Here is a 26,955-nt window from a genome sequence, read left to right as displayed (position 1 = left end):
GTTTTGTATAGATGTGTGTTTTCATTTCTCTTGTACATGTACCTAGAAGTGGAATTGCTGGGTAACCATATAAAACAAAACTTTTAAAACTGCATTCAGCTCTTCTGGAAGACATGGAAGGGGATCAATTCATAACCCAATAACAGTTTGCATAAAAGCTCTTTATCTTCTTGCCTATTCTTTCTAAATTCCCCTTCTTTTCATTATGAAAAATGATGCTACCGTAGAAAAAGAGAGCGAGAGCATAGTATAATAGACCCGTAGTATAATAAATCCTAGGTTTAACAGATGTTTTGCATCATTCCTTCATTTGTTGAAAAAAATTTTTGCTGAAGAATTTGAAAATAAATCCCAAGTAAACACCTCAGCTTACATCTCTAAACAATAGGCCGTTTTCCTACAATCCCCTGATTTTATTGTTGCCGTGTGAGAGGCTGGCCTCCGTGATGGGGGAGCGGAAGCTGCACTGTCCCTGACCAGCGCATGCACACGGGGGCAACAATTAAACGGCCCCACTGCCTGTGCGCGCACGCACAGTCACCGTTCTGGGCTCAGACAGGAACGGCTGGCTCTGTGTATGATAGCAATATTTCAATTGATGTCATGTTTTATAGCTTTAAAAGTTTTTGGCTCTTTCTGAATCTTCAGAGAACCTAGTAGTTTATGTATCTGTGACCCAGGCCCACCCTGCCTGCTTAAGTGACACAGTCCTCAGTCGCATGGTCATTATTAGTAAGTGTAAATCTTGGAACTGGCACCCAAGCTTCTGACCGTCAGTTCTTTGCTCTTCCAGTAGATCAGAGTGTTCTCACCATTATCTTTTATGATTGAGAAGAGACGCCTCCGTTCAGGACTGTCTCTGAAGTCTGTCCTTTCCTCCTCATGCTCCCCTCTGCCGCCCTGTGGGATCCTCTTCTCCTGTCTCAGCTCCTGCAGCGGCTTTCTTGTCGGTCTTGCTACTAGTCTCTCCCCTCTTTAAACTCAGATTTGATGAGTCTCTACCACCTGCAGAGTAAAGTCTAAGCTGATTAGCTAGTTCTGCAACGATCTCACTGTTAAGCGCCAAGCTTTCTCTCCAGCTATAGCTTTACCACGTTCTCCCCTGCTTCCAGCACGGGCCTACTGCTCTAAATAATTTAAGATCTCTTATGCTTCCATACTTTTGTTCACTCTGTTCCCTACGTAGAATTTTCTTCCTTTTATTTACCTTTGTGTCACAGCTGCCTAGCAGAGACCTTTATCATGTAGTGAACTTCACATGTCATTAAATACAGCGGCCTCCTTTATCTTGTGGTTTCACTGTCTTCAGTTTCAGTTATTGTAGTCAGCCAAAGTCCAAACATAGTAAATGGAAAATTCCAGAAACAAGCAGTTCATGAGTTCTAGATTGCATGTGTTCTGAGCAGCGTGATGAGATCTGGAGCTGTCCCACGACGGATGTGAGTCTTTGTCCAGCGTCTCCACACCGTACCTGCTTCCTGCCCATTGTCACTTCGTAGCTCTCTTAGTTATCAGATTGACTGTCACAGTATGGCAGTGCTTGTGTTCAAGTCACCCTTACGTGACTTAGTAGTGACCCCAAAGTGCAAGAGTAGTGATGATGGCAGTTTAGATGTGCCAAAGAGAAGCCCATAAAGTACGTCCTTTAAGTGAAAAGTTTGGAAGTTCTCACTGAGGAAGGAAAACCATGTGCTGAGGTTGCTCAGATCTGTGATAAGAACAGATCTTCTATCTGTGAAATAAGAAGAAAAAGAAATTTATGCTAGATTTGCTGTCGCATCTAAAACTGCAAAATTTACAGCCACAGCACCAGGTAAATGCTTAGTTACAGTGGAAAGACATTAAACTTGTGGTGGAAGACATGAGCAGAAAACGTGTTTGAATTGATGACATCGCGTTGCGTCAGAAAGCAGTGAGGTATATGAAGACTTCAGCAAGGGGCCCCCTGAAATGAGTGACACCGAGCCATTTACTTCAAGCAAGGGGTGCTACACAGGTTCAGGAATAGGTTTGAACTGAAAAGTAAAATATTACTGGAGAGGCTACACCTGCCTGTGAAGAAGCCGGCAGAGTTGGAGAAGTTGATTAAAGAAAAGTGACACCAACCAAATCAAGTCTTCAGTTGTGATGAAACTGGGCTCTTCTGGAAGAAGATGCCCAAAAGAACCTAAAAATGCAAAGGACGTGCCAGGGCGTCTGCGGAGCCCGGGAGGCTGGACGGAGCCTGGTGTATGCGGCAGCGCTGCAGGGCACGTGATAAAGCAGCCCGGCGTACAGAGCCAAGAGCCCGCACGCTTCCAGGAGCAGAAACGACGACGAGCTCCCGTGTTCTGGCAGCACAGTCAGAAGGCCACTCGTGTACGGTGGAATGGCTCCACCAAGACGTCGCGAGGGGAAGGGCGAGGACGGTACAGGCACAGCGGGGAGATGTTGCGAGGTCGGGTCCCGACCGCCGCGGTCGAGTGAATACCTTAATAAAGCAAGTCACAGATATTTTGCTTTCCAGCACATGCGTTATGTTTACACTATGTTGTAGTTTATTAAATGTGCAGTAGCATTATGTCTTTAAAAAAAAACAACAATGTACATACCTTAATTAAAAATACTTTATTGCTGAAAAACACTAACCATCATCTAAGCCTTCAGCGAGTCGTAATCTTTTTGCTGGTGGAGGGTTTTGCCTCTGTTGATGGCTGCTAACCGATCAGGGTGGTCATTCTAAATAAGACAACACATTTGCCGCATTGATTGACTCTTCTTTTCATGAATTATTTCTCTATAGTACGTGATGCTGTTTGATAGCATTTTACCCACAGAAGGACTTCCTTCAAAATTGTAGTCAGTACACTCAAACCCTGCCGCTGCTTTACCAGCTAAGTTTATGTAATAATTTGAATCCTTTGTTGTCATTTCCGCAGTCTTGATAGCATCTTCACTAGGAGTGGATTCCATCTCAAGAAATCACGTTAGCAACTCCTCATCTGTTAAAGTTTTATCATGAGATGGCAGCAGTTCAGTCACATCTTCGGGCTCCACTTCTAATCCTCGTCCTCTTGCTGTTTCCACCACATCTCCAGTTATTTCCTCCACTGAGGTCTTGAACTCCTCAAAGCCATCCATGAGTGTTGGAATAAACTTCTTCCAACTTCCCGTTAATGTTGATAGTTTGACCTCTTCCCATAAATCACAAATGTTCTCTCAATGGCATGTAGAATGGAGAATCCTTTCCAGGTTTCAGTTTACTTTGCACAGATCCATCAGAGGAATCACTGTCAATCACAGCTACAGCCTTACGAAATGTACTTCTTAAATAAGAAGATTTGAAAGTCGAAATTACTCCTTGATCTATGGGCTGCGGCATGGATGCTTGTTAGCAGGCATGAAAACCATATTCTCATTGTCCATCTCCACCAGAGCTCTTGGGTGACTAGGTGCATTGTCAATGAGCAGCAATATTTTGAAAGGAATCTCTTCTTTTCTGAGCAGTAGGCCTCAGTAGTAGGCTTGAACTATTAAGTAAACCATGCTGTAAACAGAAACATCCACTTATAGAGCACAGGCAGAGTAGACTGAGTATAATTCTTAAGAGCCCTAGGATTTTCAGAATGGTGAGTGAGCGCTGGCTTCGACTTAAGGTCACCAGCTTCATTAGCCCTAACAAAGGAGTCAGCCTGTCCCTGGATGCTTTGAAGCCAGACATTGACTTCTCCTCTCTAGCTATGAAAGTCCAAGTTGGCGGCATCTTCTAATACAAGGCTCTTCAGTCTGTTTTGAAAATCTGTTCTTTAGCGTGGCTGGATCTTCTGGATAACTGGCTGCAGCTTCTACAGCAGCACTTGCTGCTCCACCTTGCACTTTTATGTGGTAGAGATGGCTTTTCCCCTTAAACCTCATGAAGCACCTCTGCCAGTTTCGGGCTTCACTTCTGCAGCCTCCTCAGCTCTCAGCCTTTGTAGAATCGAAGAGAGCTAGGGCCTCGCTCCGGGTTAGGCTTTGGCTTACGAAAATGTGGTCACTGGTTTGATCTTCCCAGGCCACTAAAACCTCCTCCATGTCAGCAAGAAGCCTGTTTCGCTTTCTTTGGTGTGTTCTCTGGAGTAGCATTTTTAATTTTCTCCAGGAAGTCTCCATGTGCTCCACAACTTGGCTAACTGTTGGCACAAGAGGCCTACCTTTCACCCGGTCTCGGCCTTTGACATGCCTTCCTCATGAACCTTAGTCAGCTCTGGCTTTTGATTTAAAGTGGGAGACGTGCAGCTCTTTCTTTTGCTTGAGACTTAGAGGCCACTGGAGGGTTATTCATTGGCCTAATTTCACTATTGTTGTGTCTCAAGGAAGTGGGAGGCCCAAGGAGACTGAGAGAAGACAGGGGATGGCCAGTTGGTGGAGCAGTCAGAGCACACACAACATCAATTAAGTCTTATGTGGGTGTGGTTTGTGGCATCCTGAAAAATTATAATGGTGACATCAGAGATCACTGATCACCGATAAACAAATATAATCATGAAAAAGTTTGAAATATTGTGAGAATTACCAAAATGTGACACAGACATGAATGTTTTGGAGAAAATGGTTTCGTAAATTTCACTTAATGCAGGATTGCCACAAACCTTGAATTTGTAAAAAACACAATTGTCTATGAATTGCAATAAAGCGAAGAGCAATAAAGTGAGGCATGCCTGTACAATCAGATGTTTTGAGAGAGACCACATTCATGTAACTTATCATGTTATATGGTTATAATTATTCTATTACTGTTAATCTCTGTGCCCGATTTATAAATTAAGCTATCATAGGTATGCATGTGTAAGAAAACAGTACACACGCATGCATAGGGTTCACTATCCACGGTTTCAGGCATCCACTGGGGGTCTTGGAACACATTCCCTGTGGATAAGGTGTGACTACTACACTCGCTGAGAATTTTTGCAAAAAATAACTTCAGAATCACATTATCATAAATCTTTGCATTGAATGATTGCATGGAGGAGAAAAAAAAACTTAGAATTTTCCAAGAATGTTATACATTTATCCCATTTTTGGTTCTTGTACCCAAGTAGAAAATTGGTTATCAGTCAGATATAGTCTGTCTTGTCTTAGCTCTAATGTTACCATACCTTTAGAGTAACTTGAGTAGTTTTTTAAAAATTAAGCAGTGTCAACTGTTTTTAATATTGACTTTTATTTTTTGTGTTGTCTTGTTTAGCTAAAAGTAGCTTTACATGGGAATTGTATATATGAAACAATCTTTTAAAATTGTAAATTAATCTATATTTTATACTTTTTAGGTGTATATGTTTCCAAATATTCAGACTATCTTCATGCAAGACCATGGTATCATGGGAAGTCTGGTTATGTTATAATTTTTAATCTAATTAAGGTAAAGCCCAGACGTGCTTCTATGTAATATTTCTTTTAAAAACTAGGTTTATCAGTCTATGTAAGGATATGTTGAAAAAAAAAAAACTTTATTGTAATACAAAAGGTATTCAGTGAAGTCTTCCTCTCACTCCTGTCCCACAGTGCCACTTTTTAGACATGAGTAACAGAAAACAAGTAGCTACTTGTAAAACAATATGATTACGGTTAATCAGAGATGAATTTTGAAAACAACACTCGTCTGTTTTAAATTGTCAAAATAAAAAATGTTTATTTTCTCTATTCCTAAAACATCCAGACCTGTTTACGGCTTCATTTGGGACCTATCACCGATGATCTCGGAAACTGTTAAAAGCCCTTAAATAGTACAATAGAAGTGAATCATTCAATTAGAATGTTCACTCAAATTGTAGAAAAAGCTCTAATTTTAGAGATCGGTGGGCTTTTTGAGGATGTAATCTGTGGTCTTGTTGTTTTTCCTTTTGTTTCAGATTTCTAAGGTTTTTGGTTATAAATCTAACAACACTGCTTTTTTTTTTTTAAGAATGTGAATTCTTCATATTCCAAAATTTGTCCCCAAGAACTGGAGGGACAGCAGCGTTGCACTGGTGGACAGTTACTGCCCTTTCCCCCTCAGTCCTCCCTCTCCTGCTCTGTGATGAGTGCTATGGTTCTGCAGAGAGTGCGTGTCAGCTCTGACGACAAACATTTGCTCTTTTATTTACATCAGATCGCCTTGCCCTTGGTTTCTTGTCCCTGTGTCCTGCCCTGTTTGCTGGGTGTTGCTGTTAAGATTTTGCCTGTAAGCTGTCAATTCCCCTTACTGTACTGCTCGGGCCGACCACACCCAGCATCCTGACATGTTTAATCAGGAAAACCGGTCGCTCACTGAGAGGGATTATTTGTATTCTTTGTCTTTTTAGGCGAAAGAATTGCCTTTGGTGGTCCTATAAATGGAGAGGCAGAACCTTAACAGCAAAAAAACAATTTTTTAATAAAAGCAATTAAATTTTTCTTGTAAAGATAAAAAATAAAGGTTGCCTGTAGTCTCTTCCTCATCTTGTTATACGTGTTGTATATTTTTATTTTTCCTATATTATTATATTTCATTATGATAAATGTGACTGCTTTTCTTCCTTTTCTGGACAACATGTAACCCGTGAGGAAGAGACCTCTGTAATGGGCAGCACTGACCGTTCCGTCCTAGGGCCTGTGGTCTGCTCAACACTTCACTTCCTGTTTGCTCCTTGCTGATGTGCTGGGTCCTGGCAGACTGACTCTACCTTGGCCTGTAATTTACCGTTGCTAACCTAAGGTTCACTCTGGAAGCTCATCTTTTGAAAGTTTCTATTTCAGTAGTCATCTTTCATGTTATAATCATTGAACATCCAGTCTATTTGATAAGCTGTACAATTTTTATTTTAAAGAAGTGGTTCTCCTACATTTGGGTTGATTTCTTGTATTCCATTGATACTATGATAAAAGAAAAGACATTTGCCTCAGAAAGATGCCGAAACATACCAGAGTTTGAACTACAATTTTAAGGAATTTGTGGATAACTAAAACTACTATTGACCTTAAAGATAATTTTCTAAGAACCATACCTCTAATTCTTAACACAGTTAACTGTTAGTTGAAACACATCCACTTCCTTATTAGGTTACTTGTAAATGAGTCCTAGAGTAAGATTATTGCTATTCTTCAAATAGACATCTGATTAGTCTCAATATTTTCATTCTAGGGAAGAGTCAAGTTTGTGCCTGAGAATTATACAACTAACTATACTAGCCCATCTTCTGGCTATGATTGCCACGTGGCTGCAAATACTAATAAGGTTTCTCACAGGACGAGTCATTTTCGAGCCTTTGAACTGAGTCAGGTATAGTCACCTGGGAGTAAATGATTTCCAAGATACATGTCTGTGTCCCATGTTTAACTTTTCAGGACCAGGTTGGTTGAGATCAGCTTGGCGCGTGCGGAATTCGGTAGTCCTGTCCTGATGATGCTTCCTTCTCTTCTTTCAGTATTACCTCTATGAGCTTTCAGGCGGCACTGCGGTTGAGCGACCCAGGCAGATCCACCCGTATGTGATCGTAGCATTTCAGTACAGGGAGCCTAAAAAGATGGCAGCGCCAGCCCCTAAAAGCATGTGAGTAATTACGTGCATACTTTGTTTTCCTGGATTTGTTTCCTTTGCTCTTATAAAACTGCTGCTTTGTTTTTTTCTTTCCCCTAGACTTGAACTCAGTGAAAATGGTAAGTTATTTAATTAGTTCCTTTAAGTTTTTTTTTTTTTTAAGTAAATGTTTTGTTCATAAATCAACTAGTTTCTTACCCTCGTTTCTTAAAGTTCTCATCTCCCCGTGGAAAGGGAAATTAATTATTCAAGGCTGTCTGCTGTGTGATATAACTCTTTGGTCTTCTTACGGCACACTGGTTTCAGCACAACTGTAAGTATTGAATTTGTGTCCTTTACTATGCTTGTGTAATTTTTTAAATTATTATTTTGAGTTCTCGTTTGTTGCCCCTGGCATAAAATATAGCCATTGTACTTGGTTTTAGATTAGAGTACTTTTGGGCAGATATATAGAGCATAGGACCATGACACAGGAGACCTAAAGTCACATCTCAATTCTGACCTTGACCTTAAAATGAGTTTTATAATCTTTGATAACTCATATTTTAAATTTTAGTATCTTTATCTATTCATGAGAAAATGACCTCTCAGGTTAAATTAAATTGATTTGATACTAGAAGTTTGACTTTCCTAAGAAGCAAATTGGATTTGCCTAGATAGTTGATAATATACATTATAGCCACTTAATTATATTACTGAATCTTTATTAAGATTTGTAGTATTTAATTTTCTGGTTTTCACATGATTTTCCTAGACTAGTATTAAATAGAGTAGCTGCTACACATATTTACATTATAATGAATGACAGTATTTTCTTGGGAACAGTAAAGGGCATCTTATGAAATCTTGTTTTTTTTTTAATCTTTTTTTCAGTCTGTTCTTAGTTTGTATCCCAAACCATTGGAAGGTAGAGTTTAATTGAAATATAAGGTGAAAACTGGTGTGCTGTCAGAATTCATTTTCTTTCTGTTGGCCTTTTTTTTTTTTTTTTTTTTTTTAAGAAGGAGAGATATTATAGCCTACAGAATAAAGTAAGAATTCTGTGAATAAATAAATGAGAATGGAAAATGCTTCCTCACTATAGACAGAATAATGGGATTCAAAAAGTACTGTTGGCAACACCATAGTAATTAGTGGATGGGTAAAGTAGTTGATGATACTTACTTATCTCACAATATTTCCTCACAACTTACGTATTAATCACAAAGGAGAAAATACAGGCTTTATAAAGGAAAAATACTGCTAGGTGGTTAAGGTCATCAAGAATGGAGTAAACATCTTTGTGCATCATCATATCAGCAAGCACGTGAGTAACATCACGTCTGTGGTATGTAATCCTGCCGCTCTGATCAGGAGGAACTAGACATACCCAGATTGAAGGACTTTCTGCGAAATAAATGGTCTATATTATTCAGAAATATCAAGGTCGTTAAAGAAAAAGACTAAGAGACTGTTCCAGATTGAAGGAGACTAAACAGATATAACTAAATGATATGTCTATGATAGAATCTTGGACTAAAAAAAAATGTTCTTTTGTTATAAAGGCCCTTAGTGAGAGAAGGTTGGCAAAATTTGAATAAGCTCTGTAGGTTAAATAATTGTACCGTACCACTGTTAATTTCTTGATTTTGCTAATTGTTTTGTGCTTGTACAAGGACACACAGAAGTATTTAGGGGAGAGGAGAGTATCTGTCTACAAGTATTTCAGAATGAGTTTTAAACAAGGAAAAAGTGCTCATATGAAATGATGTAAGCCTAGATGTGGTTCATTCTGTGACATACATGGTAGCCAGTGCAGTGAGTGTTCACCTCTTATATAGCATAATTTTTAGAAAATTGTCATTACAGTATGAAGAATTATTCCACACATCTGAGCATTTTGGTTATACCAAAAATATATACATTCAGAAAATGTGAACATATTTGAGACCATGGTTTATGGGATCGTTTGAAAATTTGTAATATTTTTAAATATACATACTATTCATTCTGGAGTTTATCAATTTAAGGGCTTTTTGTGGTTGCAATATTTTTGTTTGCATTTATATTAGAAAACCAAATGTTATGAAGCTGTAGGTAGTTTCATGTTTATTACATCTCATGATATTGTTTTCTTTTTTAGACCACATGAATTAGATTTCAAGTATGTAATGAAAGTGTCGTCTTTGAAAAAAAGACTACCAGAAGTTGCCTTTAGCAAACAGAATTACTTGGAACAAAAAGGTCTGTTCGCATGTAATAATAATACACTGTATATCCTAGGCTTTGTTCCAATTTTCTCCTCGCTTACACACACATGCACACACACTCACACTCACATTTTTACTTGGGTTTTGCCTTAAGTGATCCTTAAAAGGATCTTTTGTGATAATTGTAGAGTTCCTGTGTTTCATTTCCTTGGAGGCTAACTAGAAACTGTGAAAGGTAGTTTCATCTAAGATGGCAAAGACTAGTATTAATATTGAATACTAAGGGATTTAAGCAAATGGGCATGATTACAAATAGTTGAAGACTCATAACCATTTCGAAAAGTTTTTATGATTGTTTTCACTTATTTATATACTGTACTGCTACTACTTATTATTAAATTTCATGGGGTGATATTGGTTAATGAGATTATATAAGTTTTAGGTGTACAGTACTGTAATATATCACTTGTATATTGATTGCATTGTGTGCTCATCACCCAAAGTTTAGTTATGTACTTTTAAATAAAGAAAAAAAGAAGAAAACATGAGAAGGAAATTCCTTGGTTATTTAATTCATGGAACATTGATATTTATATTATTTATGTAGTATTCACTTGTCTTGTTAATTCTATAGTAGTGTCAATATAAATGAAAATATTGTTTTTAAATACTTTACACAGTAACTTTTTATTAAGGTGTTTTATAACCACAAACAAATAATTTTTTGAATAGTATTCCCACTTTTTCACCTTAACATAAAATGAATAAATTGGTTATTAGAAAAAAAAATAATAGCATTTTAATTAAAAAATGTTCTGCTTTTCTGATTTTCTCCACAGTCTCTTACCAAGATCTGTGCTTCAATATGTATGAGGTGGAACTGTCAAACAAACAAGGGGAAAAAATAGATAAACTAACAGAAGTCATTAAAAATAAGCAACTGGTAAGAATCATCAATTTAAAATGTAATAGTTTTTTCCTTAATGAAAATTTGCTAATTATTGCTGTTCTAGATTGAATTAGCTTGGTTTGCCGAAAAGATTTTCATTTAACATCTTTTGACATATTATTGATATAATAGTTATGGACTAACATTTCATCCCCTTTGTATTTTAGAGTACTTTTGTGTTTCACTAATCAGTTTATACTCCTGATTTTAGGAATAAGACGACAGTTTTTCTCAAATCCTTTTTTATTTTGTTTTCTGACAGAAGAATTGGGTAGATTGCTAGTCTTTTGCACTTGTGAGATACTTCTTTTGAAGTGACTGGTGTCAGTCCATAGGGTTATAAGGAATACAGAGTTGCTGCTCCTGCTGTTTCTATAGTGTAGAAAGTGAGACTCCACTGAGAAGTAGATAACAGTCCAAAGACTTCTCTTTGCTCTGTTCACTGGGTTCCTCAGTGTGAGGGTAGAGGTAGATGCTGACTCTACAGTGAGTGCTTCGGAGACATCCCAGAGGAGATGTATGAGTGTGGGACAGTCACCGAACAAGTGTGAGTCTTTTAGTGACATGATAGACTGTCCCTCTGGTAGACAATGAGAAATCAGTAGAGTAAATAGAAACTTTATATAAGCTGTGAGTAAGCCGTGCCAGAGATAGTGTCTGTTAACATACTTTAAGTTGCATGTAACAAAAATGCAAACTGGCTTAAACAGTAAAGGGATTTAACAGGTTTACTTTTCAGTATAGGTGCTGAGGCGGGTTCAAGTACTATTTCCTGTCTGCATACAGAGAGAGAACCCCTCCTCCAAACCATCTCTTTCGTTTCATTAATAAAGTCTATGTCGCCTGCACATCCCTCCGCCAGGAACTGCAGAGGGAGTGAGCTACACTAATTAGCTCAGGCCATTCGGTGCCCACCTCCCAGAACCTGGCTTGAGATCAGCCCTGCCCAGTCCGCAGCTGGGAGCGCCCTGCGGGAAGGAGGCAGAATGGGCCACATTGGATGCCAAGTGGATGACTATTGAATATCTACTGTAGGATCATAGGCTGGTCTTTTTTTGAAGTAACAGAAATGCAAACTGGCTTAAACAGTAGTCTATTTTATATTTGGAAGTTAAAAGGAAGAAAGTCCTAAGATGTTTTCAGAAAATGCATTAGTGAAGGGGCTACTTTGTGATTGCTTTGTAGTATTAAAAATAGCAGAGACTTGGTGCATGCAGAACTTGTCTTTGAAACTTGTTCATTCATAATAATTACTTATAGGAATTATGTGTCATGTAAGGTTCTTTCTCCTCAGTGCACCATGCTTTTTTTGCTTCATTATGCACAATTTTTACCTGTCAGTCTCCCCAGCTGGTGATACTGAGTTCCTGGAGGGAAGGTATCGTGTCCTAAGCATTCGACACCCTAGTGCCAGGTGGATAGTGGATGAGCAATAAATGTCCCCAGGGTACAGTGTATGCGGACCTGTACCTAGAACACTGACTGCAAGAACAGTACAGAGCAAGGTCTCTTTTTAAAAGGGTGCGACGGTCTATGGCCATTGCCACCCTGAACACGCCTAGCCTCGTCTGATCTCGGAAGCTAAGCAGGGTCAGGCCTGGTTAGTACTTGGATAGGAGACCACCTAGGAAGACCAGGTGCTGTATAACTGGATATTTTCTGTGTATAAATAGTGAGAAGTAGGTATTTAAGAGAGTCTGTGATTTCTCCTCACAAAGGTTAAAAGGGGAACTTTATGCAGCCCTTTTCAGTACATGTTTTATACTATATATTTGTTTTGTTTGCACATCTTTTGGAAGGCAGAAATATATGATTTTATGTAGATAAAGGGATATTATTTTTAATCTATTTTACAAAACTAACTTGCAAAACAATGTAGAGGTTACTTATTTTCACTTTTGCATTTTACATCAATAGAAAATGAAACAAGAATTATACCTCTTTGCAATTTAATAGATACCAAAGCTATGGGTGTATGTAACTATTATTTTGTTTATTCAGTAATTCTTTCTTGAGTGCTTACTGTGTCCCAGAAGCAAAAGTAGAAAATAATGCCAGCCATTAAGGGACTTCTAAGGTCGTGGTGAGACAAAAACGTAAATGCATAGAGGTTTCGGCAGAGGCTTATGGAGACTCACAGTAGTGATTGTTCTAGTGACTTACGCATTAGTCTCATAATTCAGTTCTAATATAATACTTAGAAAAGAAGTCTTTTTCGTACTTGAATTTATTTACCGTATTTTTAGGCTTGTGACCTATCAATTTTTTGAAATAGAATGTTTTATCACATTATAAAATGGTATATTTGCTTACTTTTTATAAGTGAAAAATTACCGTATGAGCATTGGGTTGTATCCTATTTTGTATATAGGCTTTAGAAATAGTGAATAATGGGGAAGAACTGTTATGTTTATGATTTAGAATGATAGCTTTTAAATAACTTCTCCTGATCTGGGGACAAAATTTCCCAATTTACTGTAAATACTGAAAGATTTTCTTCTTGAGCTCAAGATTCCACTCAGACTGGTAGGAGGGAAAAAAAGAAAGAATTTATTTTCATTGGCATTTCTTATTGCCACAGGACCTAATTTTGTTATTTTCTATTATTTTCTATTAGGATGGTATAGAAAGGATTCTTTTATTGGATACAATCTTCCAGTCTTTCTAGTTCCAAGATTCTGTGACATGTTGTGTGTAAACATGAGCTTAAGACGCTAATCATAAGTCTAATCATCTTGAATCCATAGTGGCTAACGGGTACCAGATTAGCTACTGAGGCAGCAGTGTGAAATGTCAGACATCTCAGTGAAAAAGGAAATAAGTCTTTTCTGATGGATTTGTTATGTTTGAACACTGTCCTAATACTAACCCTTAGTGTTCTAGTTATATGTGGCCCTAACAGGGCCAAGGTTATTGGAGTGCAAGGAACTTGCAACTTCTGCTGCTGGGGGCAAAATTCTCCTGATTCCCAGAAACACTAACATTTCAAGATTTTTTAAAATTTATTTTGCTTTTCATTAGCTCAGAATTCACTGAATAGTAGTATAGTAGTGTGGGAGAGGGAGAGGAGAATTGAATCTTCTTTCTGTTATGTTCAAGGCACTCATCAAATGCTTAGAAGATCGGGGCGTTTTCATTTTGCTTACATCATCAGCCCTAATATCAGAAACAAGTAAGGACAACTTTTTTTGGAAAAAACTACTTTTTAGTACATTTACTTTTGTTTTGTAAGATGAACACCCTGACTTCTCTCTGGTTCTCGTTCTGTAGGTTTTGGCGATGAGCAGATAGGACTGCATGGGTTACATGTGTTCCATTCGTCCCGGGCGGCAGGTAAGAGCACAGTGGCTTCTGGTTCATTAACTGTCGCATTTGTTCGTCCTCATCTTACTCAACCCTGCTAATTATTTTCTTTTAAATAACTCCTCCCTTAACCTCCCTAGTCGATCCTCCTCGGTCCCTTTGCAGGCTCGTCCTTTCCTCTGAGCTTCACGCCCACATATCCACCTGTCTGTGGACTTTTTTATTTAAGTTGTTTCAGGTGTTCCTCAAATGCAGCACGTCCAAAACTGATTTTTTGTTGTTGTTGTTGTTGTTCCTGAACAACAACAGCTAGGAGAATAATACCGTAATGAGCACGTACGGTAACAGATGGTGATCGCGTTGTAAGGTGTATAAATGTTGAATCACGTCGTATACCTGAAACTAATATAACCGCGTGTACATCAACTAAAATTAAAAATAAATGTAAAAATTTACCTCAAAACCCCCACGATAGCTAGGAGATACTTGTATCAATTTGCCAGGTAACTAAGATTCAGGGCCTTTGAGGAGGCAGGCCTTCGCCTGGGCCTTGTCTCATTCTCCTTTATCAGGTGGTGTTTGCCTCCATCAGACCAAGAATTGGCTCTTGGTGGCAGAAAAATCTTACACGGTAAATAAATAGATCCACAGTGTATCTGTGGTATTAAAATTTGAGGGGGCAGTTAGGAAGCAAAGTCTGAAAAGGCTCTTAGGGTGGAGGGAGTAAGGAATGAAATCAGAGGAGTGGCGCCGACCTAGTCCAGGCCGTTACTCATATCTGTCCGGTGTCAGGTCACATTTCACTTTATTGATTCCCATCACCACTCCGACCTCAGTGAGGACCTCTAGGCTTATCATCAGTAGAATTTAAACATTTATTTGTATGCTGTTTAATGCCCGCCTTTCTTGTATTCTGCTGTATCCCTACTACCTAGCAATGCCAGGTACATAAAAAATAATAAACGTTTGCTAAACAAATCATTTCTTTTTGTCATTTGAGGAAATTTTTCTTGTTTTATAATCATGCTCTTTGTGTTTAATATACATAGCATTTATAAAGCTACAACCAATACAAAAATGTTTTTAAAATTGACTTAAAATTGTGTTTAGTTACTAAAGGCAGAGAACTGCACTTTCTTTGGCATCACTTCTTTGGACTAAGCAAAACATTACTAATTGTAACAACATAATGGCAATAGCTGCTGGCATTTTCAGGCATTTGCTATGTCGGGTGTTGTGCTAGGTATATAGCAACCCTTAAAATAGGCATTCTTACAACTTTCAAAGATGAGAAAATTGAGACTTAAACTTGCCCAAAGTCAAACAGCTGACTCTCACGCTGGCCTCCCACTGCTGCCCCATACTGCCTCCCTCTTCTGTGAGAGCTCTGACTTCATTCTTATTTTCAGATGTAAACTACCACTCGAATAAGAAACGTGGGTGTTTATACCATTTGGTATTGAACAGCACAGAATTTCTCATCGAGTAAGCATTGGAGTCACGTTGCCATGTTGACACCTTCCTCTGGCTCAGCAAGACGTTTTCTGTTTATGGTCGCTCATAGGTTCAGAGCTATGGTTATTTGTTTTAAATTGAATGATACTTTGCTTAGCAAACTTAAAAAGCTCTTCGTAGATCTTATAATAGTCTTTTGCAAATCGTTCTGGGTCCTGGGTTCTGCTTTTCCAAATTCTTGACATGATGAAGTCGTGTGGAAAAATATTACTCTAGTGTGAACATTTTGTACTTTATTTTCCTTCACTTATTGCTTTTTAAGTGATAAATTGCAAAGGAATTTTTAAGGTATAGCCACATTTTCCTGTTTATTCTTATTTGTCGTTCTATTCCTTTTCCTAATACCTGCTCAAGTGCAGATGTATTTAGCTAGGACTGACTTTTAATTTTGCAGTTCCTTTTTCTTTAAAAAGAATAGTGTGATTTGTACTTCAGCTTAGTAGGCACCAGAGGTCTTTGTTATCTTTGAGTTTTTATTATTGATAACTTAAATTTTCTAGAATTTTATTGCCCACATATCAGTGATATGACCTTTTCTATTTATTCCCCTCTTACTGTTTTCTTTGATAAGTTACTGACTTACAGAAAAATTAGCATTTCAGTCAAAGAGTGAGCTAGAGAGAGGAAGTGAAACAGACTAGTCACTTAAAACAATTTTTTAAAAAATTTTATTTGATATAGGTAATGACATTAACACCAATAGTTCCCATGGAATTTGGTTTTACTTTTTTTATTTCAGTTGGTTTGCATTCTAACCTTCAAAAGAATTTGAAGTAAGTTATACAAGGTAAAGATAAAATAAGACATATTTTAAAAGCAGAAAGTGGTAATTAAAGAGTAGGAAAGCAAGTGCGCCGCCCCTGAGAGCCAGTGCTGTTGCTCTGCAGGCGCACTGAGCTCTCGCTGGGCTCCTGAACACATGAGCCGGAGCTGGAGGCAGGGCCGCCCTTTTCATTCTGCCTAGTGAGTACGTTTGAATGATTCTTTTGCAGGTGTGTGTGATTGCATATACACAGAGATTCGAATAGCCTTTTATTAATTTCCCATTGAGAACATTGTATCATATTTAACCATCCTATGATTTTAGAATCTAAAGTATTTTTTTCTGCATATTTTTGTAAAATAAAACAAGACCAAACAAATTCAGGTTTTTAATATATTTATGTGTATTTTAGGGCCGAAAGACTTGAAAGTTGAAGATGACATTTCACTGAAGGTGATACCTATTTTACCTGCCCTTAATTGTGCCCTGCTAGAAGCAAAGAAATCATTCACTGAAGAAGGGCTGTGTCCAAACACGTTAGTAAAGCATAACTTCCAAGAATCATACAAGACGGAGAGAAGTCTTTCATTGACTGCTCCTCAGGATGAAGCGAAAGAGACCGCGTTCCTTGGCAAGCTGTCCAATGGTTTTGACTTGGTTCCTCCAGCTGAAAAGTGCCCTTTACAGTCTTTAACTCAGTTGAAGTCCTATTTTTCAGACCCTAGTGGGTACATTTTGGAAGTATCTACTGCGTTAGATTTATTGGCAGAGCGTCCACAGTCTCCTAGTATTTTAGATGGAATTTGTGATGCTGGATTTTCTTTAGTTATGACTCCAGATCCTGAATTTCTTGACTCAGAGGCAGAAGTCAGAAAAGAAACTGAAACTGAAAAAAATTCTGACAAAATGTTTAAAGCAAGGAAGAGAACTGTGGCTCCGTTAAACCCAGCATCAAATCTGAGAGTCCAGCCGAAGAGAAAGGCGAGCATGCCACCTGTGGTGCAGAGTAAAAGGGTGACCTTGTGCCGTCCCTTCCCCAGGAGAACTCCCGCTGGAACACACAAGGGTGCCGCCTCTCCTGCAACTCTCAAATTAGTCAAGGGACAGTTTCCTCAGAAAAGAAAAAGAGGTAAGTCTGATTTATGTGAACCGTTAAAATGAGGCATTAGGACCGTTGTATTCTAACACTGCTCCTGTCCGGTGCCTGTGGACGGCAGCTTGGCAGTATCAGTGAGAAGCATTCGAAACGCCAGCCCTTCTCTCCAGGTGATTAGTCCGCGTGCTTGAGTTTGAGAAGTACTGATGTAAATACCAGATTAAAATCAAGAAAAAGGGAAAGCTGGAAGCTGTCTTAAAGCACTTTAAAACTGCTCAAATTTTTAGTATGTACCATTCTAGAAAGAGAGTTTATCTAGTGTCTGAGCTATCCTCGGACAAAAAAAAGTGTGGGAAGAGGATCTTCCCAAACAGGCGTACCAGTAGCAGCGAAAAGTGAACACCGATAGCTGGAGCATGTGTAAAGGGGGGGGGGGGGAGATGGCTGCAGCCCCCAAACCACAACGGTCTGGGACAGAATTTCTGGTCCTTTATGTGTGTCAGAGTTTACAGATGGTCACCTGGATCCTGCTGTAGACCTATTGAAACAACGTCCAGTTGCCTGGGGACATATGTAGCGAAACACTTCTGCGAGTGGCGGTGTTGCCTCCCGAAAATTGAGAATCAGTCCAGAGACACTTAGCATGTAGTCAGATGCATTTAGCAAACAGTACAGCAAATAACACGATTTTGCCTTCGAGTCATCTCAGTGTATGAGTAGTGTATTTTGTTGAAAGTAGGGAACTATATATGCTATATGACTCCTTAGAGACAGAGTCAGCAAGCCGTGGCCCCCAAAGGGTCGCTGAAGCACCAAGCTCTGTCTCTGGCCACTTCACACTCCGCTGGCAGAGGTGAGTGGTTGTGACTGGGAATGCATGCATGGCCTTTCTTTGGAGCTGAGTATATGTACTGCCTGGTCTTTCACAAATAAGGTTTGCCAATCCTTGAAATTGGTCTCTTTTTTACATTTCACTATAGAAACTTTAGTGCCTAAAGAAGACATGTCAGGGATATGCAGAGCTTCAGGATTCTAGATAATTAAGGTCTTACTCTGTGGTTCAACAGATAGTTTCCTGGCCTGCTGTAGATTGAGAAATGGGGTGTGTGTGTGTGTGTGTGTGTGTGTGTGTGTGTGTGTGTGTGTGTTTAGGAGCATGGTGGAAAGTATGGCAATAGAAAACAGTGAATCAGGCTATACAGTTACTTACAAATAAATTCCAGGCCAGCCATACTGAGTTTCTGCTCTCTATGAACCAGTTTGTTTCATGGTACTGAATAAATTATATATAGTCCAACATATATGTCGTCACTGTTTCGCAAACGTTTCAGATTTCATCCGCTATCAGAAATGTTTTATGTTGTTGTGCAGTACACACAAATTCATATTTGACTGAAACAAAAATTTCAAAAACCATTTACCCTGTGTGTAATACAATCTGATATTCTCTATTCTGTTCTGTTTCATTTAAGAAAGACTTCTGGTGGGAGCCTGTAAGTTCATGTTGCAGTCCACCAGTGTATTATTGTATGCAGTTTGGGAAACATGGCGCTGAGTGGCAGAGCTAGGCAGAAAGGTGCCCGCGGGCACGTGCCGTGTTCACGCCTGCTCTCCCAGGACCGGGCTGCGGGAGAGCGCCCCTTCCCGCCTCCGCAGACGCTCAGCACTCCCCGGGTCTCAGCCGTGTCATCTTACTGTCTTGCTCTTCTTAATTCAGTTTTAACTGGTGTTCTGCTTGATTTGTTTATTTTCCTTTCTTTATGCTACAAATTTTAGGAAATGTAACTTGACTGGAATGAGAAGTCTTATTTCTTAAACCAATGTGCCGCTTTATTGCCTGTGATATCTCAGTAGGAAGGACAACAGCTAGTGCCAGGGAAACACACAGCATTGAGAGTCTTCACACTTTTCTAAAGCCACTCCTTTCCGTAACCGCCACAGAACGAAATGACATTGGTCTTGGTTCTGCATCTCACTAACAGTCATTACAGTTTCTTAGACTGTTCTGTATCATGTTTCTGTTCTCATTTGGAAAGCGTTTTCTGTATAATGTAATTTAACAGTATTTGCCAGCATTCATATGGGTGATTATATATCATCTTTGGGGCTAAATTTTTGGGCGGGAATAGCTGAAATTATATAAAGTCCAAGGTTTCAAAAGGAGCACTTAATATTTTTAACTCTGAAAAGTGAAACACTTTGGTCGTGTTCCGCAAGCACATGGTCAGTAGTTTCGTTTTCATCATATACCTCCATCATTTAGCTATTTCTTTCCTTCCGTGTGAGAAGCAAAGCTAAGCATTTGTAAGAGAGACAAGCAATTATTATAGATTTGTAGGAAATTAAATCAGGTGAGACTTTGTCCAGTGAACCTTTTTCAGTCTTATCATAAAAGATGATTTCGTGGGTGGTGTTGAGACTGATATTTCGGGGTGGCGAGGTGAGATGTGTAAGGCAGCACTTTATGAAGACCCAGCGTCTCCCCTGGGGGGGACGGCGGTTTAACCACACCGACCGATGGGGCCGTGCCGCTTCCGCGTGCGTTGCGTCCAGTGCTGCGCAGCAGCATGTTCGCCTTCACCCACCTTGTCAGTCAGGAAAGTTTATGGCGAGTGTTTTTAAAAAATTAAGTCATGCCTCGTTTTCACAAAGTTATTGTCATCTCTACCTGGTAGAGATATAGACCAAGACTTAGCTAGTTTATATTTTTGTATTTATATGGGAACTTCAGCTCTTGTCTTGTTAAAAAAAAAAAATCTTTTAATGAAATACCCAAAATTTTATATTTTATTCCTTATTACTAAAGTTAGTCCCTAAAAAAGAAAAAAAAAGAACTATATTGATAAATATCTGAGCCCCTTACCCCTTAAAAAACGGTGTCTTTTCTACATAAGGTGCTGAAGTGCTGACTGCACAGTTTGTACAGACAACTAAATTGGATAGGAAAACCCAAGACGCTCCTGTTTCTAAAGATGTTCCAGTTGCAACGAATACTAAAAGAGCAAGGAGACAAGAGAAATCTCCAGTCAAAACTGTTCCAAGGGCTAAGCTACCCGTGAAGAAATCTCCACAAAAACAGAGGGTAAATGTAGTGAAAGGCAATCAGAACCCCAGAATCAGAAAGCAGCCACAACCTGGTAAGAAATACTCTTCCTGTAAATCTAAGCACCACAGTACGGAACAATCAAGACGGCACAACAGTGTATTGAAATAATACAAGGACGGTTAAAGTCTGTCCGCAGCCTTGCTATATTCTGTAGTTCAGACACTGACAGGACTAAGTAACTTGGTTTCCTATTATAAATAAGGAAGGTACAGAATCAAATATCACAAAATAGACCTGCTTTTTAGTTTGTATAAAGCCCGAACATGAACCACCTACAAAAGTTATAAATGGCCTTTTTTATGACTGAATGCACAAGTAAGTAGTACCTGACAGGATTTTTCTGGAACATAATTGGTTACAAAAAGTAAGCCGTTCATTTATTTGTCCAGAGGGAATTGTAAAGAGATTGTTGATGGTAATAATCCAGAATCTTACATTTGGTTTTAAAAGGTATTAATTTAAAAAAGTTTTTCTTTTCCAATTTTGCTTAAGCGGATAATGACGTTATGTGAACAACAACTGACTACTTGAGTTCTGAATCTCCAGCTGCTAGAGAGGTCCTCTCCACTCTACAGTGACAGTTTCACTGTCCCCGCAGGCTTGCCCTCTGAAGCGGAGCACACCCCAGCTTTCCCCCCAGGCCCACGTCCAGGCTTAACCTCCCTCTTTCTGTGTGCTTAGTGCACTTTTTCCAGTTTGAAAAATCCACACATTTTACTCGACCTTTGGTATTGAGTCCTAATGTGTTGTATATATGTTTTTTGTTTTAACAGAGGCTTCATTTCTTCATACCTTTATATTTCTATCAGTTTCTGTCTAATCTCCCTGATTGCCTTTCTTCCTCATATATTTTTAGATTAAAAAAAAAAATTTTTCATCAAGTTCTAAAACCCAAGCGTGGCAGCTTCGGCCCCCACGCCCAGTGGAAGCTCTCCTGCTTGTCTCTCAAGGCAGCTGGCAGTGCGGGCTTACCCTGCGGTCCGAGTTCTCGCCTGCTCTTTCCTAGTGCGTCCCCTCCCCGCCAGCCCGGTGCCTCCCCGCCTGTGCCACGCCTCTCTCCACTCCGCTTGCCTCTGCCAGTCCCCTTCCTCCTGTTCTGATCGTCACTGATCTCTCTCCTCTCGTTTCTTTTTGGGGTTTTCCAGCCATTCGATGTATCTTGGCCCTGTCTTTCCAATTCGTTTATAAACATGAGCATGGATGCATACATATGTAATGCCTGTATTCTTAGCCATGTCATTTGAATTATTTGTACTGAGTTGGCTCTTAGATAGTTGTAGACTAATTGATTAATGGGAAGGAGGTATGCAATTGCGTATTGACAGAAAAGTGAGTCCAGAAAATGAAAAGTTTATTCAAAGTGCATATTCAAAAATAGGCTGATTTGTATTACAAATGTCTGTCAATGCAGTGCAGCTACATTCCAGGTTAAAATTTTAGATTACCACCTTTTAGACAATCTCTTAATTTTTCTTTTATTTTTTAATCATCTATACTAATCTGTTTTGTTTCTTATACTTGAAATATCAGATTTTAAGAAGGCTCAATCATTTTGTTATTGAAACTAATGATTTTGTCCTTTCTAAAGTTTTTAGTATAGTTTTTATTTACATAGCTCTGTATTTTTTGTATAATTCATTTGGTATTATCTTACCTCTATTTCCTAAAAGACGTGGGTTATCAGTGTTGTATTTTTATTGAGAACCTCTAACAAGGTGGTAGTTAAATGATTCGCCTGAGACTACACATATTTATTACACTGAACCTTTTTTCTTAACTTCAGTATAGTCTTCTTTGTATCAACTTTATTCGTAGGTGATCCGTGTGCGGGCCGTAATACTAACAAAGACAGAATGCAAGTGGCATCAGTAAATACATCAGGTCACAAAAGGCATTTCATGTTTCCAGCACAGCCATGGCACTAACAGATGATCCTCTGCTTTGGGTCACTTTCTTCCACCTCGCCCTTTGCATTTTGCTATTTTAGACAAAAACTGGACAGTGATTAATTTTACACTCCCTGCTGAATTCACACAACGTTTTTCGTTCTGTCTGATGTTTCCTTCTCTTTGAGCATATCAGTCACTGGCCTTTGCAGACAGGTCCATGGTTCCTTCAGACCTGCTGCTGTTAATTAGGAAGGGAGCACAGTTGACTTTTGCCCATCTGCCCACTTGCTCCATGGAGTGTTGCCCCGTATTGTGGATGTGAGGCAAGTGAGTAGACTAGATTATCTGTGGAGAGGAGAATTATCAGTAGACAAGGAGATTTCCTATTTTGCAGGAAAAGTAGAGAGGAAATGTTTTCAGTGCAGAAATTATAGTTTAAAAGGTGATGAAGTCAGCAATTCTGAATACTTGTATGACTTTTCCAATTTTTTATTTATTACATTATAATTAAACAATATGGTTTAAAACATCTTTTTTGAACTTAGATGATTTCTCTAATAAAACACTTGTTAAGGGAAATGATTTCTAGAAAACTATGTTAAGATTCTATAATATATAGTTCAAACTCAGGAATTTTTATATCCACCCTAGACTGTAAGCTCTCTGAGGGCAGGATTCTTGTTTGTCTTTTAATTTCTGTTTTTGTTTTCTGCTCTTTGTGTCTTCCGTGTCTTTAGCTGAGCAGGATGCCTTGTGTGTGGTTTAGCATGTGCACTTTTGAAGGGTGATTTCCTGTTAAATTAACATGAGTACCACTTAGGACTGGTTGTTCTGGTAAATACCATGCAGTAGCTCTGAGAGTCGGGGGACCTCAGTCTGACAGAGTTTTAATAGACAGTCTGTGCAGCATAGCAAGAGGTTTTTCTTAAATGTATTAACCATTGATTTTCACTAAGTCACAGTAACACGGCAGAGGATTAATTACATAGAAATCCAATGCTATGTCTTTTTTTCTTTTATACTGAAGCTCAAGGAGAAACTGCTTCACAGCTTCAATCAGAAATGTCATCAGATGGGCAAGGAGATGCTAAGAGCATAAATATAGCTCAACAAGATAGTATCACAGTGGCTCAGAAAGGTCCAGCTGAGAACTCCGTGGTCAGCTGTGATTCCCAGGCCCTAAACCTGCTGGCGGACCTAGCACTGAGCGCTGCCACCTCTGCCACACCAGCATCTGAGCCCAGCGGCCTCCCCCCCTCCTCTGAATTGCCACAGAACGGTGTGCTTCCCAAAGAACCTTGTCTGAGTAGTGCGTCTGACCATGAGTATCACAGAGGAGTTAAAAGTCAGAGTGATGGGCTCTTGCCTCAGCCCTCGTCTGAGAAGAGCGACCCAGCGTCAGGCTCCACCGTTGGCCAGGAGGGAGCATGCGTGGACCCGGGCAGGCAGAGCCCTGTCGACGCCCAGGCAGCGCTTCCTGAAGAAACACCAGAAGCTTCTGATGCAAGCCGGAGCTCTTTCGTTGCCGTGGAACATTCCTACGCCCTGCTCCTCGCAGAGCATTCAAAGCTGCTGCTGCAGCAGAGAGGGGCCCCAGGCCCTTCCTTTGCCAAGAATGGCACAAAGGGCCCTGATGCCGGAACCCCGGTGGGGAAGGTCATGCCCTTTAGGCACCAGCAGAGCACCTCCCCTCTGCAGAAGTCTCCCGCGGACCTGCTGCTCAGGCGCAAGGGCAGACTGCTGCCCCCCAGCCTGAGAGACTTTTCCTGCTCTCACACCGTGTCCAGCTGCGATGGCTCCTTTAAGGTCACTTTCAAATGCGAAGCAAACTACGTATTCAGCTTAGACAGCAAATATACCAACAACCCACTGGAGAAAACGGTGCTGAGAGCATTGCATGGGTGAGTAGGAGGGACACTCGATGAAAGTGGAGGCGGGCTTCCTGCCGAGGTACGCGCAGTGAGCACAGGGGGGCTTGTGTGACGCTTGGGGAAGGAGAAGGCAGTGTAGTGTCAGCCCAATGACTCGATGTTAACATCAGCCGCTGTGCTTACTGGCAGTTGAGAATATGGGGCTGGTTTTTTCACTACTGACCACGTGCAGAACTTGGCCAGATAACTTTAGCCTCGTGAACAGCTTTCCATTTTGATGTGCTCCTTCATAAGCTTTTGCAGTCTCAGAATTATAATCTTTAAGTGAGATCTTAATGTAAAGTAATGAGATATAGAAAGATTGCATCATGGACCGAATTCCAAAAGAAACATCTGAAGAGTTCCTTCTGGCTTATGAAGTTGATCGGATAGCTGTGAGTGGGTGGTTTTACATGAGGCGGTTCTATAAATCTTCCTTAATAAGGGGTCACAGCAGCAACAGCAGAGCGACAGAAAGCGTGGGCTCTGAAGTGTGTACGAACCCGGGTTTTGATCTGGGTTTTCCCACCACGAGCATCTGCGACCCAGCGGTTCCCGCGCTGTAGGACAGCGCCACTTGGTCTTGACTGTGTGCACAGCTCATCTGAGGATCTCACTCACCTGATTCTGATGCAGTCTGTTTGGGTGGGGCCTGAGAGTCTACACTGCTAACAGATTTCCAGGTGATGCCAGGGAGCATTAAACTTAAGTGTGGGTTTAGTAGTAGCTACAGTGTGAGTTGGTTTTGTACATAAGGGTTTTGCACAGTGACTGGCACACACTAATGACTGGTAACCATTCCTATCAGCAGGAAGCATTAACTGCGAAATGCCACTGAGCTACCTATTGCTAAGAGTATTTCACTTGCGAGTGACTAAATTGTGTCAGCCTTCTTTCCTCGCTCCAGTTATGAGCTCACACTCATAAGAGCTCATACTGGGTCCCCATCGACTCTGAGAGTCATTCCCTTAGCCACAACCCTGTTTACCTGCAGCCCAGCATCCCGCTCCAGCTCCCCGCAGGTGGCCACACATGTTTTCTACGTCCCCTTTTGGCTTCAGGAAGTTCTCAGGAACTGTGCTCTGAAAGGAACAGAGTTCTGCTGAATTGCCCACAGAGATGTTTAATCTTCAGACTTTCCCAGCTGCTAAAAGAGAGACACGAGAGTAGAAATGGGCCAGCCTTCGCAGAAGCAAGGAGACGGGGGTTGGGGCAGTTGCTGAAACCGTTAGCCGCCTCATCCATGCGTTGTGTTCAGGAGAGTTTGCTCGTTATAGAAAAATCCCTGACTGGGCCTTGTGAGAGCTGTGTTCCGTTCATGGTTCTGTCACTTACCGGGTTTTGTGATTTGAAAGTAGTTGCTTAAAGCTTTGCTTTTCAGTTCCTGTCTCGGTAAAATAAGTAGGTCGGATTCATTGTAATTATTTGTTAAAACAGCTTCATCTTACTCATTGTTTCGTGTGTGTGTAATTTTTAAGATGATGAACATAAAAACTAAGGTTAATATTGAAGACACTTGCTTATGATAAGAGAATGAACTGAAATAACCATTTCAATGATTTTTGTGTGTTCTCAGGCCCTGGAACACTGATATACCTGATAATGTGGAAGAAGTGAAGCTTTTACTTCATATGTGGGTAGCTCTGTTTTACAGCAATCAAAACAAAGTCATACGATCATCCCGAAAAGTGGTAGAACACAGTAACCCTGCCAAATTTGTGTCTATAAATAGCACAATAGACTCTTTCGAATTTAGTGAAATCGAAGAGCCCCCCGGTGTGGACAGGTGTTCAGTAGGCCCTCTGCCGGAGACGAAGGGGGCCTCCAGAGGCCATAGTGCCGACGTGTCCTTCCCTGACACCGACTCCTTGCTTCCTCTCATTAAACCGCAGCCTGCAGAAGGCTTGGAACTCTGGGGACAGAATGAACAGAAAGAAATTTTTGCAAGAGAGGGTTGTCCAGATACACCAGAAAGCCAGAATTTCATCTGTTCTTATAATAATGAGGTAAGTAAAGCTGAATATTGTAAGTCGTGACATTTGTTTTTGAAGAACTTTTTTCTTTGTAAAATCACATTCAGAACAAGACATCGATTTCTTCTAGGAAAGTGGATTCTGTAGCTTTATAAATATTTATAATGCCAAACACTTAGTTTTCATAAGTGTCCCTCCAGGTTGTCTGAAGGTGGAGCTTATCTGCCGTCCTGACTGAAGAAACAGAAGCAAGAAAAAATCATGGCGGTCAGATGATCTGGGGGCCAGCCATGCTGGTGTCATTTATTTGTTATACAATAAGAGGCAAATTATCTGTTCTCACTGAGTCTATTTTTCTTATAAAAGAGGCAGTTAATACTCATTATGTCTCACCTAGAATAGTGTTTAAGAATCGGATGTGGTAATAAATATTAGAAAAATATTTATTACGCTTTGATAAAGTGTAAACTAGAATACATTAAAATTGTTTTTTAAACAAATACTGGAACAGTAAATGAAATGCCGGACCTCTCACAGGTCTATAGATAACTATTTATAATTACAGAAAATACATTTTATTTCATTCTGTTGTTTTCGGATGATGTTCAGCCAGGCCAGACAGTCAGATTTTAACTGGAGCAAATAAAAAAGTTGTATCAAGATTTTAAGTAAATGGATCGACAAAATAGCTGCCTTTTTAAGCTTTTGGCTCAGATTTATCCCAGAATAATTTTGCACGGGTTTGG

The 26,955-nt window shown here is 39.9% G+C and overlaps 1 protein-coding gene and 1 pseudogene across 16 annotated transcripts in view; both read left to right on the top strand.

The window, feature by feature from the left end:
- Nucleotides 1-26,955, top strand: part of TASOR2 (transcription activation suppressor family member 2) — a 65,323-nt gene that overhangs the window by 22,866 nt on the left and 15,502 nt on the right. For 7 of the 16 annotated variants that reach the window (XM_016127967.2, XM_016127965.2, XM_016127959.2 and 4 more), the window contains 13 exons: nt 5,289-5,380; nt 7,121-7,258; nt 7,404-7,528; nt 7,616-7,635; nt 7,730-7,829; nt 9,639-9,739; nt 10,545-10,648; nt 13,754-13,826; nt 13,925-13,987; nt 16,648-17,364; nt 20,226-20,468; nt 23,354-24,227; nt 25,813-26,242. In XM_016127967.2, coding sequence (XP_015983453.2) covers nt 7,503-7,528; nt 7,616-7,635; nt 7,730-7,829; nt 9,639-9,739; nt 10,545-10,648; nt 13,754-13,826; nt 13,925-13,987; nt 16,648-17,364; nt 20,226-20,468; nt 23,354-24,227; nt 25,813-26,242 — 2,751 coding nt within the window. In that variant the 5' untranslated portion in view covers nt 5,289-5,380; nt 7,121-7,258; nt 7,404-7,502. The remainder of the gene's footprint in view (nt 1-5,288; nt 5,381-7,120; nt 7,259-7,403; nt 7,529-7,615; nt 7,636-7,729; nt 7,830-9,638; nt 9,740-10,544; nt 10,649-13,753; nt 13,827-13,924; nt 13,988-16,647; nt 17,365-20,225; nt 20,469-23,353; nt 24,228-25,812; nt 26,243-26,955) is intronic. The other 9 variants (XM_036228215.1, XM_036228216.1, XM_016127972.2 and 6 more) reach the window with 4 other exon arrangements.
- LOC118609283 lies at nt 12,184-12,303 on the top strand (annotated as a pseudogene).

Source organism: Rousettus aegyptiacus, unplaced genomic scaffold (genome assembly GCF_014176215.1).
Source record: "Rousettus aegyptiacus isolate mRouAeg1 unplaced genomic scaffold, mRouAeg1.p scaffold_m13_p_10, whole genome shotgun sequence".
NCBI classification, from domain to species: domain Eukaryota; kingdom Metazoa; phylum Chordata; class Mammalia; order Chiroptera; family Pteropodidae; genus Rousettus; species Rousettus aegyptiacus.
Note: the sequence above shows the minus strand (reverse complement) of the source record. Positions and strands in the feature narration are given on the sequence as shown.